Source organism: Patiria miniata, unplaced genomic scaffold, assembly GCF_015706575.1.
Source record: "Patiria miniata isolate m_02_andy unplaced genomic scaffold, ASM1570657v1 HiC_scaffold_1, whole genome shotgun sequence".
NCBI lineage: Eukaryota > Metazoa > Echinodermata > Asteroidea > Valvatida > Asterinidae > Patiria > Patiria miniata.
The window spans coordinates 35,588,648-35,605,220 of NW_024037047.1; the positions used below are offsets into that span (position 1 = coordinate 35,588,648).

The 16,573-nt window shown below is 40.7% G+C and overlaps 1 protein-coding gene across 1 annotated transcript in view; it reads right to left on the minus strand.

The window, feature by feature from the left end:
• LOC119733210 overlaps positions 1-16,573 on the minus strand; it is a 199,410-nt gene that overhangs the window by 18,891 nt on the left and 163,946 nt on the right. The window contains 16 exon segments of the mRNA XM_038206800.1: positions 96-238; positions 939-1,089; positions 2,238-2,363; positions 2,792-2,871; positions 3,777-3,999; positions 5,088-5,258; positions 6,222-6,405; positions 6,810-7,006; positions 7,741-7,951; positions 9,776-9,905; positions 10,807-10,985; positions 12,222-12,373; positions 13,698-13,881; positions 13,884-13,976; positions 14,539-14,694; positions 15,202-15,318. Coding sequence (XP_038062728.1) covers positions 96-238; positions 939-1,089; positions 2,238-2,363; positions 2,792-2,871; positions 3,777-3,999; positions 5,088-5,258; positions 6,222-6,405; positions 6,810-7,006; positions 7,741-7,951; positions 9,776-9,905; positions 10,807-10,985; positions 12,222-12,373; positions 13,698-13,881; positions 13,884-13,976; positions 14,539-14,694; positions 15,202-15,318 — 2,497 coding nt within the window.

A 16,573-nucleotide genomic window follows, 5' to 3' on the forward strand; every position in this document is an offset into this window, starting at 1 on the left:
CTGTCCAGTTCCCCAGTGTGCCGAGACTCACCTTTGTCCCAGTAGATAAGTCTAGGTCTTGTCTCTGTCCAGTTCCCCGGTCTGCTAAGACTCACCTTTGTCCCAGTAGATAAGTCTAGGTTTTGCCTCTGTCCAGTTCCCCGGTGTGCTTAGGCTCATGTTGATCATTAATGGTCCCTGCAACTCTGTCTGACCAAGACTGGTGATATAGAAGGTTGGCTCATACACAAAACGTATCCTGGAATTCAAAATAACAATGTATTTCTAAATTTAAATTGTGTTGACACATCTATTTCCAATCCTTATTGTCCATTGTCTTTTAGGTGGTAATAATATCTGTTTATGCTAACCGTCACAGGAAAAAGCAAATCGATGGTAAAGTATGCAACCAAAATGACTACTGGCTTTCTATCCGCTCCGTTCACAAGTACCCCCTCACCGGCAAAGAAAGTACAGTTGGGGGTGACTGACCGATGCCATCTTGCCTGACTGCAATTTTGCGGTGATGTGCGGCCGTACCACTGCGTGTACATAGTACAAATCCCCTGGTGTACGTGCGTCACACACAGGAAACTGTGTGCATCCACCAGCTAAATGTCCCGCCCGTACGTCGTTGCTAGGTAAAAGGGAGCCCTCTTTCGTTTGCGCATGGAGCCCATAGGACAATTGTACCGCTATATTAACAATTGTATAATTTACCTGATATTCTGAATAAAGTCTTGGCAGTTATTTCCATGAATGGTCTGCTAACAAAAATTAACAGTTCAATACTGAGAGGACATTTTCTATACCCATACAAGAACAAGAACGCAGACAATTATGAAAGAAAAAAAACGAACAAATATGAGACTAGTTTTAGAGAAAATTTCATTCTTTAGTTGTATTGAATTTGTCTGATCACTTTTGAAGGGAAAACACACAGTGTGCAGCAAACCAACCTGTGTCTAAGCAGTCTTGATGTATACGGGATGGTGTAGAGTGGATTGGTGATGTATGGTTTATAATCCAGGGCAGCATCTGATGTGAATTCCTGGTTGGTTCTATTGACATCCAGCAGGCCTAGGATGAGTGAGCCACCCTGGTGTAGACCTGCAATAACACAAGTAAGGTTGGAAGTTCAGATAGTCCTCTAACACCATTGACAGTCCTTAAACTTCATTTTGTTCAGATGCCATAGGTGGTTATAGGTTACATTGTGATAGCAGGTGAAGCAGATAACAGTATGGACCCCTTGCACAGTTGCATCTGACATCAAACCTTGTATGTGATGTACGCATTCCATGGGAGATGTACAACTTAGTTAATCGCAGTGTTGGCTGATTTTGATATAGGCCTATTCCCTCCCTTTCACATCAGGGCCCAATTTTATGGCAGAGTCAAAATCACTAGTCAGATTTCATCTCCGTAATGTTGGCTTCATTTGGAAACATCTCAATCGTACAGCCACTGAGCAACTCATCCATGCATTTATAACTTCACGCTTAGATTGTTGTAACCCCCTCATGTATAACCTGTCACAACACCAAATCATCAAACCTCAGCCTCGTCACCTTATCCAGACGCACCACTCAGAGTGCTACAGCTTGCTGTTTCCTGCACCAATCACTCTTGGAGAGACTGGTCTTTCTCACGCGCTGCTCCCGAACTCTGGAACAATCTAACCCTTGAAATTCGTCAGTCGTCATCATTGTCTGTATTTAAATCTTCTCTGATATCCCAAAAGTTTGCCTCACATTTGTTTGTGTTTAATGAGTTGGTATTCATTATTCTGTCGCTGATTTTTGTTAATCAAATTCAATTTCATTTTAAATTGTAATTGTCTTGGTTTTTTTTTGTATTATGCGCCATGAGTGTCTTGCTTGGTGGATACCAGCGCCTTATAAATGTTCATTATTATTGTTACAATATGCAGGGATTTTTCGCTAATGGTAAACAGAGCCACAAAATTGGGCCCAGGAGGTAGTCAAATCAGTCAACACCATGGGACCAGTCAAACCATGTTGTATAATACCTACCTCCCTTTGTAGCCACAGTGAAATCAAAGTGGTTATTTTTTGTATTATGCGCCATGAGTGTCTTGCTTGGTGGATACCAGCGCCTTATAAATGTTCATTATTATTGTTACAATATGCAGGGATTTTTCGCTAATGGTAAACAGAGCCACAAAATTGGGCCCAGGAGGTAGTCAAATCAGTCCACACCATGGGACCAGTCAAACCATGTTGTATAATACCTACCTCCCTTTGTAGCCACAGTGAAATCAAAGTGGTTATCTATGGCCCTCTTCCTCCTTCTCTGGCTTGTTGGTGATGTCAGAACAAGGTCTGTGCCATTGGCTGATGTCATCATCATATCACTGTCTCCTGTTGATCAGGATAATGCAAGTTTGACGAATGTTTTCCAACATTTTTAAGTGACAAACTATTTTTGATCTTTACCTGGCAGAAATCATTAAGCTGACTAACTTCACTAAAACTCTCAAATGGAATATAAACAAACTAAACAAAGAAGTGTTTTTCCCAAAGACTATTATACGGGTCACATTCTGCCGGAAAGTGAGTCTTGCAATTATTTGTCTGATAAGGGGGCTTTCAACAAACAACAAATTGATACTTTACATTGCCAAGTAAAGATCTTTCTTCTCCATCCACCTCAAACATTGCTTTCCTGTTAAAGGATATTCCTAGAACCTCAAGTTATTCCGGAAGGTCTTAGCTAATGTTTTGTTTTCCACATGCAAGCAGCAATGGCAATGGCCTGATCTCTCTCATACTGATGTTCAAATACTGACCTAACACTGTAGTAGTTCCTGCTGATACTGTGACACATAACATAGCTGGGTTGCACATCTTTGTCCAGGAATACAGGCACCTAAAATAGCAGTAAAATACAGAACAGGCACAGCAATGATTTAAACAAGTCCATGTATAGTGAAGTCCTTCCATCAAAGCCCACAGTTGAAGGCTGCTTCCACAGTGGCTACGGCAGGTCAACACATGTCTATAGGTAGAAGCTTCAGCTGCTTGCATAGGCGCATGTGTGATCGTGAGCCATAGCCAAGTCATTTGGATACGGCTTGAGTCTGGAGTCAAATGTTTCTAGTCCAAGTCACAATGTCTATAGGTAGAGGCTGCAGCTGCTTGCATAGGCGCATGTGTGATCGTGAGCCACAGCCAAGTCATTTGGATACGGCTTGAGCCTGGAGTCAAATGTTTCTAGTCCAAGTCACAATCACAAATCACTTAGTTTGACGATGACCCTCAAATCATGAAGAACTTTGCAAAAATATTTCAAAGGACAAATGGTTTTTAATTAGGGGTTTAAGAGACTTGTAGAAGAAGCCATTTTTATAAATGTTGTAGCATTTGATTCATAAAAGTCAATTAGTCCCAATCAGCAGCCCTTGTGAAACTTAAACCCCAAATTATAAACGATTTGTCCTTTGACGCCATTTTACATATACATTTGTACCATTGGATTTCATTAAAGTCAAGTCCCAATCAGCAGCCCTTGTGAAACATGACAGCGTAATATTATCAAGAAAAGTTAGCAACACCTACTTTATACTGTACCACTAACATTGCATACACAAGAATCTGTGCTAAATGAAGTCTACGCAGACCATGCCAAAAAGTTCAGACGGTGTGTTATCAGCAGTCTGACAAAGTTTCATTGATAGGCAAGTCATTTCATGAACCCTATAAATTAAATTTCTTGAATAAAGTCTTGATCATGTATCATTCTTTGATTCAAATGCAACCGGCCCACAGACTTACTTCCCAGGTTCCATATTGAACTTGGCCGCTTTCTCAATCATTTCCCCTTGGCTGGAGTCCTTTGGTGCCTTGAAGTCAGTGATGTTGAACCTTTCTTCCCCGTCACCAGCACGGACGATGATCATTCCATCCTCTATGGTCACTGAGCCAGAGGAGTTGCCTCCAACCACCATGCAGGGTACAACATCATCTAGGAGCGACGCTGAACTACTCACACAGTATTCTATATAGTAGGTTTGGGAGGAGATATTGAAACCTTGAGGAAACCTTGAGGAGGTTTAGAAGCAGAAGGGGAGACATGGGGCCACTGCCATGTACTATGAGACATTAGGATTGTTGACAACCGCTACGAGGGAAATGGAAAACAGGTACCTCGTTATCACATAAGTCAAGTCAATCACAAGTCCAACACTAGTGCTGGTCAAGTCAATCTGAAGTCACTTCATCATGACTTCAAGAAAGAATGGGATGAACAGTTTCAAAGAAATATCTTTTGTCACAGTGCCTTTGAATAGCTTGTGACTTGACTTGTGTCTATACGACTTTGTACCGACTTGCAATGGAGTTGTGTGGATTTGTGATGTACTTTACTACAATGCTGACATTGATTGATAAAGGAATCTTGTTCTGAATTACCCGACCGGGGAAGGGGGGGGGGGGCGGAGATTACATCATTTCAATTGTCAAGAGTATGACATTAATTAGAAGAGGTGTTCGGTATTGCTATAGGTATATTGTTATTTTCTCTAGTATCATACAAGTTAGATCCCATTTTTCAACTGATATAAATGTGACAGTCTACCAATTGCGCTGTGGTCCACTGGTTATGGTGTTTGACTCACGTTCCGTGGTACATGGGTTCAAACCCTGACGGGGAAAATGGTGCTTGTGTTCTTGGGCAAGACACTTTACTACAATTGCCTCTCTTCACCAGGTGTATAAATGGGTACCTGTGAAGGTAGAGACTAGAATGCGCTGATCTCGAGCTGCTGCAAAACTAATAAGTGGCGCATCCAGGATTTGGCTTGGGGGGGGGGGCCTCAATTTTTTTGTTCAAATTTTTGAGAAGTTAATTTTTTTCAAAAAATGTTTCCCAAAATTTGGCCGCAGAAAAAAAATGGGTTTTCTTTTTTTGTAGGTGGACTTTTTTGAAGTTTGTGGTGCCACTTACACCCCTATTTTACTACTCGAAAATAGGCCACATACATATCACCAAGGTCAAAAATATTTGTAAAGCACTTTGAGACCTTTGGTATAAAGCGCTATATAAGCACATTATTATTATTTATTATTAATTGCAAGATGTCCTACCATAGTGATTAATAGACTCATCCTGTGGTTTGGACCAGGAGGTACCAGTCTTTGTTGGGTCTTCGCTTTTCTCCACATCGGGTGGGTAAACATCCTCCTCAAACTTCTTGCTAAACATGGAGGTGGTGTTGACATCATCTGCAGTGGGCTCTTCCAGCAAAACAGTCACACCTAGGAAATACAAACATGTACGGCCATCAACAAAGGTCTCCAAGTAATGAATCAATACATGTGTGGTCCAGTCTGGACATCACAATTAGCCTTTGATATATGATGGACACAATAGGAGAGTGCTATTTGGTTAAAGGGAATATACAACATTTGCAAACATCGAAAAATAAAACTACCAAGTTTTTACAAAATACCTTACTAGGATGTTGGGAAATGACAGTCAAAAGCATCCTGTAAAGTAATGGCACCTGGTGTGAAGTCATTTTCAAGAAAATGGTATTTTTGTATACGTTTCCAGCGGTGGTCGGCCGACCACCGTTGGAAAAACCTAACTACTTTGCAACTACTGCTCCAAATTTACCATTTTTGATTCAGTTCAAATTTTCTTTGCTATTGGTTACATATTCATGACGGGTGCAGGCCAGCTAGACTGGTTCCCTTACCTTACAATTTTCCGGCATCTGGAAATTGATCCATTTTATCTTAAGTGGAGTCAGGGAACCAGACTACTTGAACATTTTTGTTTTTCTTGGTTTTTCCAGCATTCTCGAACAAAAAACTTCAAACATGTCAGTGTAACAATATTTGATCTATTATACTAACCCCTCAAATAGTTCATTTCTGAAATTACAGCAAAAGCCAATGATGTACATTCCCTTTAAGGATGAATCAAAAAACATTTTACCAAAACAAAAAGCTCCCTTACTACCGTGTCAACAGTAAAGCAAAAAGGATACCGGGCTGTCTTCCTGAACTTTATTTGCATTGGATATGCATGAAATATAAAGTATCATCAAATACTAATGATGTGTATCGAGGCCTTCATTATTGATGGAATTTCGGTTTCAAATATTGATAGCCTTCGGAGTTACCTACTGTGATGGAGTACCTCATTAGATATATAGCTGCCAGCCTAGTTGATTGTTGGTCTGTCTGTCTGTATGTCAGTCTATCTCTACCTACCATCACATTCTATAATGGTTTCCAAGCCTGCTCCATTGATAGCCTTCAGAGTCACATAGTATGTAGTGTTGTGATGCAGCAATCCTGTCAGGTTGCTGTTAGTAGCTGTCTGGTTCAACCCAACGTTGACAAAGTCTTGCAGGTCTGTTGCGCCTTTGGATGTTCCTATCGCCCAGTGATGCTCCTAAAAACACAATTTCAGATATTATTGCGATGGGATCCATGCATGCATATAGTGGTCTGCTTTTGGAAAAAGTACCAATTTTTACAGTGAATGGTGCACAAAGTTTTCTAAGTTTTGCACTGTGTACTAATTGTTTGCAAGGCCTGACTCTAGACCAGCAACGGTATGAGCTCCCAGCATGGGTGTGATCCTTGGCACATGGAAACATGACACTATGACTTCTGACTAGCATCCCATCAACAGACAGTGAATGATGGAAAGATTGCCATCAGTGCAGTCTTCTGGAGGTTGGAGCTTCAAACTCTGCTCCGGCCAATTTCTTTGCTTAAACTTGTATCCCTAAGCAAATGCATTTGTAAATACACTGTTTAATTAATGAAGTGGTATTCCGCTAATCATTTTACCTTGACCATGCTCTCCATGTCGATGAAAATCCACAGCACACTGATGGTAGAGTCTGAAGACTGAAATGATGTTGGCACATACTCGTTTACATTGACGTCCAAATAGAAAAAAAGATCCAGCTTTGGTGGTGTGTCATCGATGTAGAAACCATTGGAGGATGCTGACACTGATTTCCCATTTCCTAAGAAAGTTTTCACTGGGGGGGTTGCCAAAAAAAAAAAAATCATCCACTAAAATTGGCTCATGTAAAATATGGTATCAGAAATAGTCAAAAGAAAAAAATCTACTGCATCTTACTATAATTCCAGGAATCTCTGTGCATCTGTCTGTGTTTCCATTATCTCCTGAACCGGGCACTGTATGAAGTTGAAAATCGGCAGGTGTATTGCTCAGCACCCAAGAATATTCAGTGTCAAGACTGAAGTTGTTTGGATGAGCGATTCTCAAAGACGCTGCAAAAAAGGCAGCATTTTCGGAGTGCTAGCTCATACAAACGTGTATAATATACAGACACGCACATGCAAATGGTGGTTGGCTGTATGGGCTCGACTATTTCTTGAAGGGGGAAGATCACTCAATGGTGAGGTGGGCCTCGACCATTTTGTTTGAAGGGGACGATCGCACAACGGTGAGGTGTAGATATGGTGCGATGTTATACGGGCACTGCACTCTATTCTGCCACGTTTGCGGGTCTACCGGAGGCCAAGCAATTTGCCCGTTCCAAACAGGCACGTTTTGAACAGTTACTGCACTAGTTAGGTAAACTACGATAAGAAACTGTCTCTAAACAACATGTGATGGATAAGTACAGTTTGGTAACAAAACATGTTCTTGAGTAAGTATGTGACTCTTGCTGTAAACAGTCACAGGGAAGTTATATTACCATTTGGGAAAAATCTCTCAATTTGAGGATTATTCCATTTATCCCACCTGTCAGGAAGAATGGGAGTGATCCCTCATCTTGGTTTGAAGGTGGCGTTGTTGCATTAGCATCGTTGTCAAGGGTGGTATTGGATAGCTCCAGTCTTGGCAGTGTCAGGTTGGCCAATGTGAAGGTGATGGGAACAGCATCCAGGGAACATGAGGGATCACACTGGTAACGATCACACGGATGGATGCAAGGAACGCATGGCCTGGCAATCTGTACAAACAGAGAGTGTTTCCAAGACAGGCATACCATGAGTAACAAGAACATTGATTGGTGATATTTGGGGTTGGTTAGTGAAACAAGCTACAGGTTTATCAACCTGATCTCTGATATGGGCCTCTATGCTCAAATCCTATATTTAAAGATCCTATTGTCTGATGTTGGTCTGTCTGTCTGATGTCTGTGTGTCACATTTTGCGTAAAAGGCCTAAAAACTCTGATTATGTGGTCATCCAGTATATGGAGGTCCTTATTAAACTGGTATATGTGACTGGCTCTACAAAAAGGTCACAAGAAAGTCGCACAAAAGTGAAATTGAGTTATATACATGGTTTGAAAGCCCACAATGTAAGCTTTTATTTGGTATATAACAGAGTTCCATAGTCCCTCCTGTTCTGGAGATATGACGTATTTGCATATAAATTACTTCCTTGGAGTTCATATTACACAACTGAGAAAACAGGCTTTGAAATAGATGGCTGTGTTGTAGACAAACAGAATGATACATACAAAATGGTTGTTTTTTCCACTTTGTTCATCAAAACCAACATTTCTGTGAATGAACCCTGAAACTTTAGGTATTAAAGATGTCATTCATGACAAAAAAATAAAAATCACATTTTGACAAAATGTTCACCCTCTCCATGTTGAGCGGGCCATTACACCATAATGCACAGCGCGACTTAATACCCTTTTTTATGGAGCCGGTCACATATATAGGTGATGCGATCAAGCTAAATGAGTTGTTCGTCGACCCTGGTAAATTTTTTTTTTTTAAGAGATTTGAAAAGAGCACAATCTCAGCATTACTGCTGTGAAAACCGCATGCTGATACCATCTTTAGTTCAAAAATTATGGAAGTCGGAACACTAAGAGATGTGATGAAGTGATGTGATGACATGGCCCTATTTTGGCCTGAATCTCCAAATGAAAGTTCCCGACAAACGACTCATTTAGCTTGATCGCATCTCATATACATATATGCACCGATTTCACTGTCCTCTGAAGTCACGGTTGGCACAGGAAAACAAATTTTGTTTGTTTTGTTTTGGTTTTTCAAGTTGGCACATATGTTTCTTTGAAACTTTGAATAATTAAAACATTACAACATGATCTTGGTTCTTTTGGTTCTTGGTTGGTTCTTCTCCTAAACACTCCGCATGTGAGTTTATACAGGAGGCCAGAATCACCGGGGTGAACCCCTTATCTTAGTGATAAATATCACTGGGTTCTTTTACGTGCATTGCATTACACAACACATGGGACCTACGGCTTTACGTCCCATCCGAAGGACGAAGCAGTAATGGTTAAGTGCCTTGCATAAGGGCACAAGTGTCCACCCCGCGGGCTCAAACCCACTCCACTGTTGCCTCTGAAACACCAGAGCATGAGTCCAGTGCTCTTAACCGCTAGGCCATGATACTCCATGATATCTATGAAAACACTCTAAAACATTTCTTTGAGACTTTGAGATAGTTAAATATTACATTATCTCTATGAAAACACTCCAAAAAGTATATGCATTTAGAAAACCTGACTGTATAATGAACCCCTTCTCAAAAATACATCAATTGAGGGCGCACTGACCAGCTAGCGGGTGCTGTGCGAAGTGCGGCATCCCGCTAGTGTCTTAAAAGTGGCCATCATCAAAGCACCATCATCAAAAGTATAAAGTTCTATTATCTCTGGAGTGACAGATTTGAAGCTGCAGGCATACCCATCACAAAACCCTTTAAGATACTCAGAAATACTGAAACTGGAAATTGTCTGGAGAACAAAACATCTATTGAAAAGGGTACAGGTCACGCCTGGCCTTACCTCTTCAAATGGCACAATATCTGTGGCTCCTGCTACTGAGCCGACACCAGCAAAGTAGCGTGAGACAGGACTGGTTCCAGCCCTGAATGGTGCTCCGTAACGACACAGATTGCTCTGATCAGGCGGCATCCTATATCAGAAGAAAGCGGCAGAGTATTCTAATGAATGTAATGGTCATAAATGCTGTGGTAAAACCAGTTAACAAGACTAGGCTTCCTGAGTCATGCTGGACCATTGCTTTGTAGGATGACCCTTACAGTACAGCAAAACCTTTCAAGGAATAATAAAAATAAAAATAATAATACTAATACTGAAGTCTTATATGGCGCACGTATCTACCAACAATTAGGTACTCAAGGCGCTGGAAATGATGTCTATTATTAGAGACAGGTAAATAAAGTACATGAGAAATATGAGAACCATTATGTAACACCTTTATAATAGTTTACAAGGTACTGCGGCACATTAAGCTGCCACTGCCAGAAACACTGGGGCAAACCCCTTCTCTTAGCGATAAGTGTTACTGGGTTCTTTAACGTGCATTACACAACACACGGGACCTATGGCTTCACGTCCCATCCGAAGGACGAAGCAATAATGGTAAAGCGCCTTGCTCAGGAGCACAAGCAACATTTTCCCCCAGTCAGGATTCGGACCCATGTACCACGGCACACGAGTCGAACACCGTAACCATTGGACCACAGCACCCCATGATAAGGGTCATCCCATCAATGTGGGGCCCAAAAGTGTAACATTGTTGTGTCCCTGTTACACCTGACCTGTGTAATTTGCCATTCAAGTATCATTAAAATTGACTTCCAACTATTCTTTATTTTTGTAAGTTTTCTTTATAATCACTCTTGAAGATAGAAGGCACAGAATGTGTCCGATTTCTTATTTCAATAAGATGTAACAGGGACATAAACAAAATTTGAACCCAAATGACCGGTAACTGAGTTATTCAAAGCACACTGTAGAAAACCCAGAAAATGACAAAAGTGTTTGAAACAGAACAAGAAAGTTGTACAGACCTCAAATTTCTAAGTGTAGCTGCGACAGCTGGAGGATTGAAGGGGTCTGGTAGCTCAGCGATGTAGCCGTCTCGATTGAAGACATGAAGGATGAGCTTAGTAGATGAGGACAGGACCGGTATGCCAGTCAGTGAAGACAGGAGTTTACCATCGATGTACACTTCAAAGGACCATTCATCCTGTAACAATAGAAATCCATCACAACTGAGATTTTCCTGAGTGAATTTGTTTTCTGTGAAACAAGAAGATGTAACTTTGCATATAAAGTTTTGCCCTTCAAGCGCACAATTCTTTAAGCTATACTAAGTATAGTTTATAAATATACTAAGTAATATCTTGCAAGAAAACAATTTACTGGCTTGCTCTGGTGGGACTCAGACCCACAACTTGCTGATGCATGAGTGAAATGTTTTAAGACCTGAGAAATGAGAAAAAGCCCATCGCAATGTACTCGTGACAAATGTAAGACAGCGGGTCATGAAGTAAGAAGCACATGTGAAAAAAATTAAGCGCATCCACAAAGAAAAACCCAAAATGAATTTCAATTTGTCAGGAACAAGGGTTAAAAGAGATGTGTGAGATAATATTTTTTTTGCACAATCGTTACATACGTATCTACTCTGTAGGATTGCAATTAGCCAGCTGACCCCAGCAAACTCATTGTTTGTATAATTATGCAGGAGGTTGTGGGTTAAAGTCCCATCCAAACAAGTTTGTGCATTTCTTCACACAAGCTCTCAGAAAGAAATAATGAGCATGTTGATGGACAGAAATATACAATTTTATAACACCTCACCCACAGATTCTTTGTCATGATTGGCCGAGAGCGAGTCACATGATACTTTCTAATTTTGCTATCTTTCTGTGCACGGCCAAAAGTACTATACCCGTAGCAACCAAAGTACTATACCATTAGCAACCAAAGTACTATTTCCACGGCGCGGTATTTGTGTGCAAATGCATGCTTGTGTGCGCATTGCGCGTTGCACGCAGCGCGTTCTGTTCCATAGAGAGCGCGCCGCAGAGTTGGGTTCAAACATTTCGCGGAGGGGTAGTTTGGAAGAGAGAATACATTTTCCTCCAGTTTTGTATTGAAATTGAAGTATATTTCAACTGTGTTCAGATTTAAATAATTTAAATATTATAACCAAGCAGAATCTGTGGGTGAAGTGTTATAAAACAAATATTGAATGCTTTATCTCGTGGTGAAGTAAAACTAGCCTCCCTCGGTGATCCATGGAGCATTCTATTTTCCCACGGCTTCGCCTCGGGAAAATAGAATGTCCATGGATCACCTCAGGAGGCTAGTTTTACTACACCACTCGAAGCATTCAATATTTGTATACTATTGTTCACTTGTAAAATCGATGTTTCTTATAAGCGTGTAAAAGTCTCTAGAAGCACAGTAATAATACCTCATTTGCATCAAACGGCATGACTCTGATGTGGACTGAGAAATGATGCTCCTCTATTGATGGATCAAAGTCAAGATCTATGACCTCCGATGTCATTCGCCAGGCATCCTCCAAATAACGACACCACAGAACAGCTTGAGATGCACTACCATCTAGAAAAGAATGGGCAGCCTCTGTTTCAACTTGGTGTGCGTTACATTGATCCCAATTTCATTATGGAAATTGTTCATAAAGGTTTAATTGTTACTTGAGGTAGGAGCTCACAAGAATGAAGAGACAGAAAATATGAACAAAAAAGAGTAGATAGTCGTAATTATTGATGAGGATCACCAGAGCACACAAAGAAATGTAGACAATAACTAGATAGTTTAGGTCTGTAAAAGTTCAATACCCTTAGAGTTTACAGAGAAAGGTGGGCCGAAAAAGTGAATAGGAAAAATGAGGAAGGGCTTAATGCATTAGAGTTGGACATGTCAGACATAAATCACAGCTGTGATTGGTCAGAACACCATGGGACAGGGCTCAATGGATCAGTCTATTATCTTACTTGGATAGAGTTGGACATGTCGACATAAATCACAGCTGTAATTGGTCAGAACACCATGGGATGGGGCTCAATGGATCAGTCTATTATCTTACCTGGATAGAGTTGGACATGTCTGACATAAATCACAGCAGTGATTGGTCAGAACACCATGGGGTGGGGCTCAATGGATCGGTCTATTATCTTACTTGGATAGAGTTGGACATGTGCGACATAAATCACAGCAGTGATTGGTCAGAACACCATGGGGTGGGGCTCAATGGATCGGTCTATTATCTTACTTGGATAGAGTTGGACATGTGCGACATAAATCACAGCTGTGATTGGTCAGAACACCATGGGGTTGAGCTCAATGGATCGTTCTATTATCTCACTTGGATAGAGTTGGACATGTCAGACATAAATCACAGCTGTGATTGGTCAGAACACCATGGGGTGGGGCTCAATGGATCGGTCTATTGTCTTACTTGGATAGAGTTGGACATGTCTAACATAAATCACAGCTGTGATTGGTCAGACCACCATGGGGAGGAGCTCAATGGATCAGTCTATTATCTTACTCGGATGGAGTTGGACATGTCTGACATAAATCACAGCTGTGATTGGTCAGAACACCATGGGACAGGGCTCAATGGATCGGTCTATAATCTTACTTGGATAGAGTTGGACATGTCAGACATAAATCACAGCTGTGATTGGTCAGAACACCATGGGGTTGAGCTCAATGGATCGGTCTATTATCTTACTTGGATAGAGTTGGACATGTCTGACATAAATCACAGCTGTGATTGGTCAGAACACCATGGGACAGGGCTCAATGGATCGGTCTATAATCTTACTTGGATAGAGTTGGACATGTCAGACATAAATCACAGCTGTGATTGGTCAGAACACCATGGGACAGGGCTTAATGGATTTGTCTATTATCTTACTTGGATAGAGTTGGATGCCGCAAGCTCGTTGTGATATCCATCTCCCACTCTCATCATCAGACACACTGTCCCCATCTTCGTCCATTTTCTGGATAGTCCAAGGGACGGGACCCATTGTGGTCAATGAAGCGCTGGTCACTTCAGTCATCTTACTGATTGTGACCTCGCTGGTTGGTGTGGCTTCAAGTGACCTATTGTGGTGCTGGCAAATGTTGAGTTGTCTTCAGATGAATCCAATATCCCCAAGAAATCCTGGCAGTCACACTGAGGACACATAGACTGTTGAAAAGAAAAATGTCTTAAGAAGTAATAAAAGGATAAAACAAATTTCAGTAGTTGTTTGTAATAACAAGATGCATTCTAATTCTGGTGCATTCTTGGCAATTTCCATTAGTAGTTCTTTTTAATTCGGCGAAGCGTGCGCAAGCATTGACACGATTAAACTTCATCAGGTTAGTTGTCCAGCACTTTTCTTTAGATTTTGAGCACTTTTGTTGCTTCAAAAGTTGCTACAATTCAGCGGTTCAGTTCGCAACATCAAGTAGCTGCAATCGGCTGAATGAGAACGTGAACGCTGAATTAGGGCGCAATTCAAAACATGACTCAGCAACTTTTGATTTGAAATCAAAATCCTAAAACATTGTTTTCTCGGAATGTACAGCATTCACTGAGCTAAAATTTCATCAGGTTAGTTGTTCAGCACCCTTCTTTAGATTTTGAGCACTTTTGTTGATTCAAACCAAATAATACACAAATTACAAATGATGTACTCTACCTTTAAACCATGGTATAAATAAACACTGTTGCAGTCATGCCCCCTCTATCTGGTTGCCTCACTTACCTGGTTGAAGGGTTGGTCATAACAGCACTGACAGATCCCTTCTTGCCAGTTCTCCCGTCCACCAAAGTCATATTCCCCTATTGCTCCATCCGGGCCATCCCAGAATAGAATGCTGGTCACACTGTGCAGGTCAGGTGGGGCAGCTTTCAAGTCAAACTATCATTTCAGAAAAAAAAGGTAAAGGAAGTCTTCTGGGGTATTCGGCATAGCAAGTCATTTCCATTGTGTGTATGTGAGAGTACAAGTCAACTCTTCACAACTCAATTTAGTCTTTGGTTGAGTCATAAGCTTTTTACAAGAACTGCACAAAGGCATTCCTTTCTCTCTGGTTATCAAGTTGCATGCCTCCCTTATATGTGACTGATATGAATAATTTGACAACAACTCTAGTATTCAGAATACATTTGCAATGGTAAAATAAGCAGAAATTAAGCATACTAAGTATAAAAGAAAATGTATGTGAAAACAGAAATAAAAATGAATTCAATAGCCTTTTTTATTCATACATTGAAATGAATAGAAATTGAAGCAAATTCTTTGCAGGAATTGTTGGGGACAAAATGAACATCCTGGATGGCATTACTGATTCACATGCATTAATCACGCCACTAATGTCATGGTTGTAAGGGGCTGATATTTCAAGGTTTCTTGCCGAGTACTGACCTCATATTCTGAGCTCCTTACAATCTGTGCATTGGTGACGTAGGCTCCAGACAGCATACGAGGCCCTCTTGTATCTCTCTCCATAATCAGCATCACACTCTCATCAGATGCATGTACCTGGTTATCAACAGCAATGGGGTTAAAATGAACGGGTCTTGAGATGTTTGCCTGAAAACACCTCAGAATTTTCTATTGATAAATAAATACACATATACTTAAACATTTCAAGATTTACATCGTGAAGTCAATAAAAAATGAAGTTAGCAGTGACACTGTGTGACGAAATATCTCTTTTGTGAACTTTGTGTTTCAAGTAAACGTTTAGAGTTCCACCTTTCACGCATCTGTGCTTCAATGCATATGTGAACCTCACAACTTGTTGGAATACAGCAGTCTCTAGATGAGAAACAGAGTTTACTGATCAAAATGTTATTCCTGTAAGAGGGTATCTGTGGGGTACTCTAAGAAATGAAATAACGGTACCCAACATGTCAAGCTTTATTTGACAGTGTGTCACAAGGGAAATTCTTGAGGGGAGGGAAGAGAGACCAATTACTAAGCTTTGCCCTGTGCATATTTGACCAATCATAAACATTCCCGTAATTTTCGGAATATACGCCGCGCGGAGTATAAGTCGCAGCACGCAAAAATCTGCAAATTAAGATTTGAAGTCGGCGTATAAGCCGCACCGGCGTAAAAGCGGTTTCAATGTTGTAAGGCCTCCAAATTCTGAAGTCAAAAAGCTCTGGACCAGTTCCATTTGCACTACGAAAGCTATAAAAAGGGCAACAAAAGTTATATCAAATCATTTACAGTCGATACTCTTACAAACAAATATGGAAATTGATGATGAGAAATAAACACCGGGAATTGCTGCCGGCTGGCCCCTCCAGTCCTTGGCCTAAAAGTCATGTATGGCCCGGCAGCCTGCGCCGGCGAATGACTACATTTTCCCGCAGCACTTGAGAGACTATGCAACCCACCCATGTGTTGTCTGACTGGAGCGCTACAAATCTTGCTTTGTGGCAACAGATGCTGATTTGTTTTGTCCTAAGAATAAAAAGGTCCTTTTTTACAACAAAACTTACATATCAAATTGTTGTGATTACTAACAAGTAATAACGTCAAAAATTTAAGTTTCGATCGTAACTTTCTTGGAAAACAGTCAAAGAGGATGCTGACATTTTTATGGATGAATCCATTAATTTTGTTAGGGGTGATTTAGCCCCCGTTTTGAGTTTTAACATCGTTTCTTGAATACATTTCAAGATAAAAATTATATTGTGACGTTGAACAACTGATTATCGAATAAAGAAATGTTTTGAACTCACAAAAAGTATAAGTTGTCTTTTTTCTTTTTTTAAACAGCTAA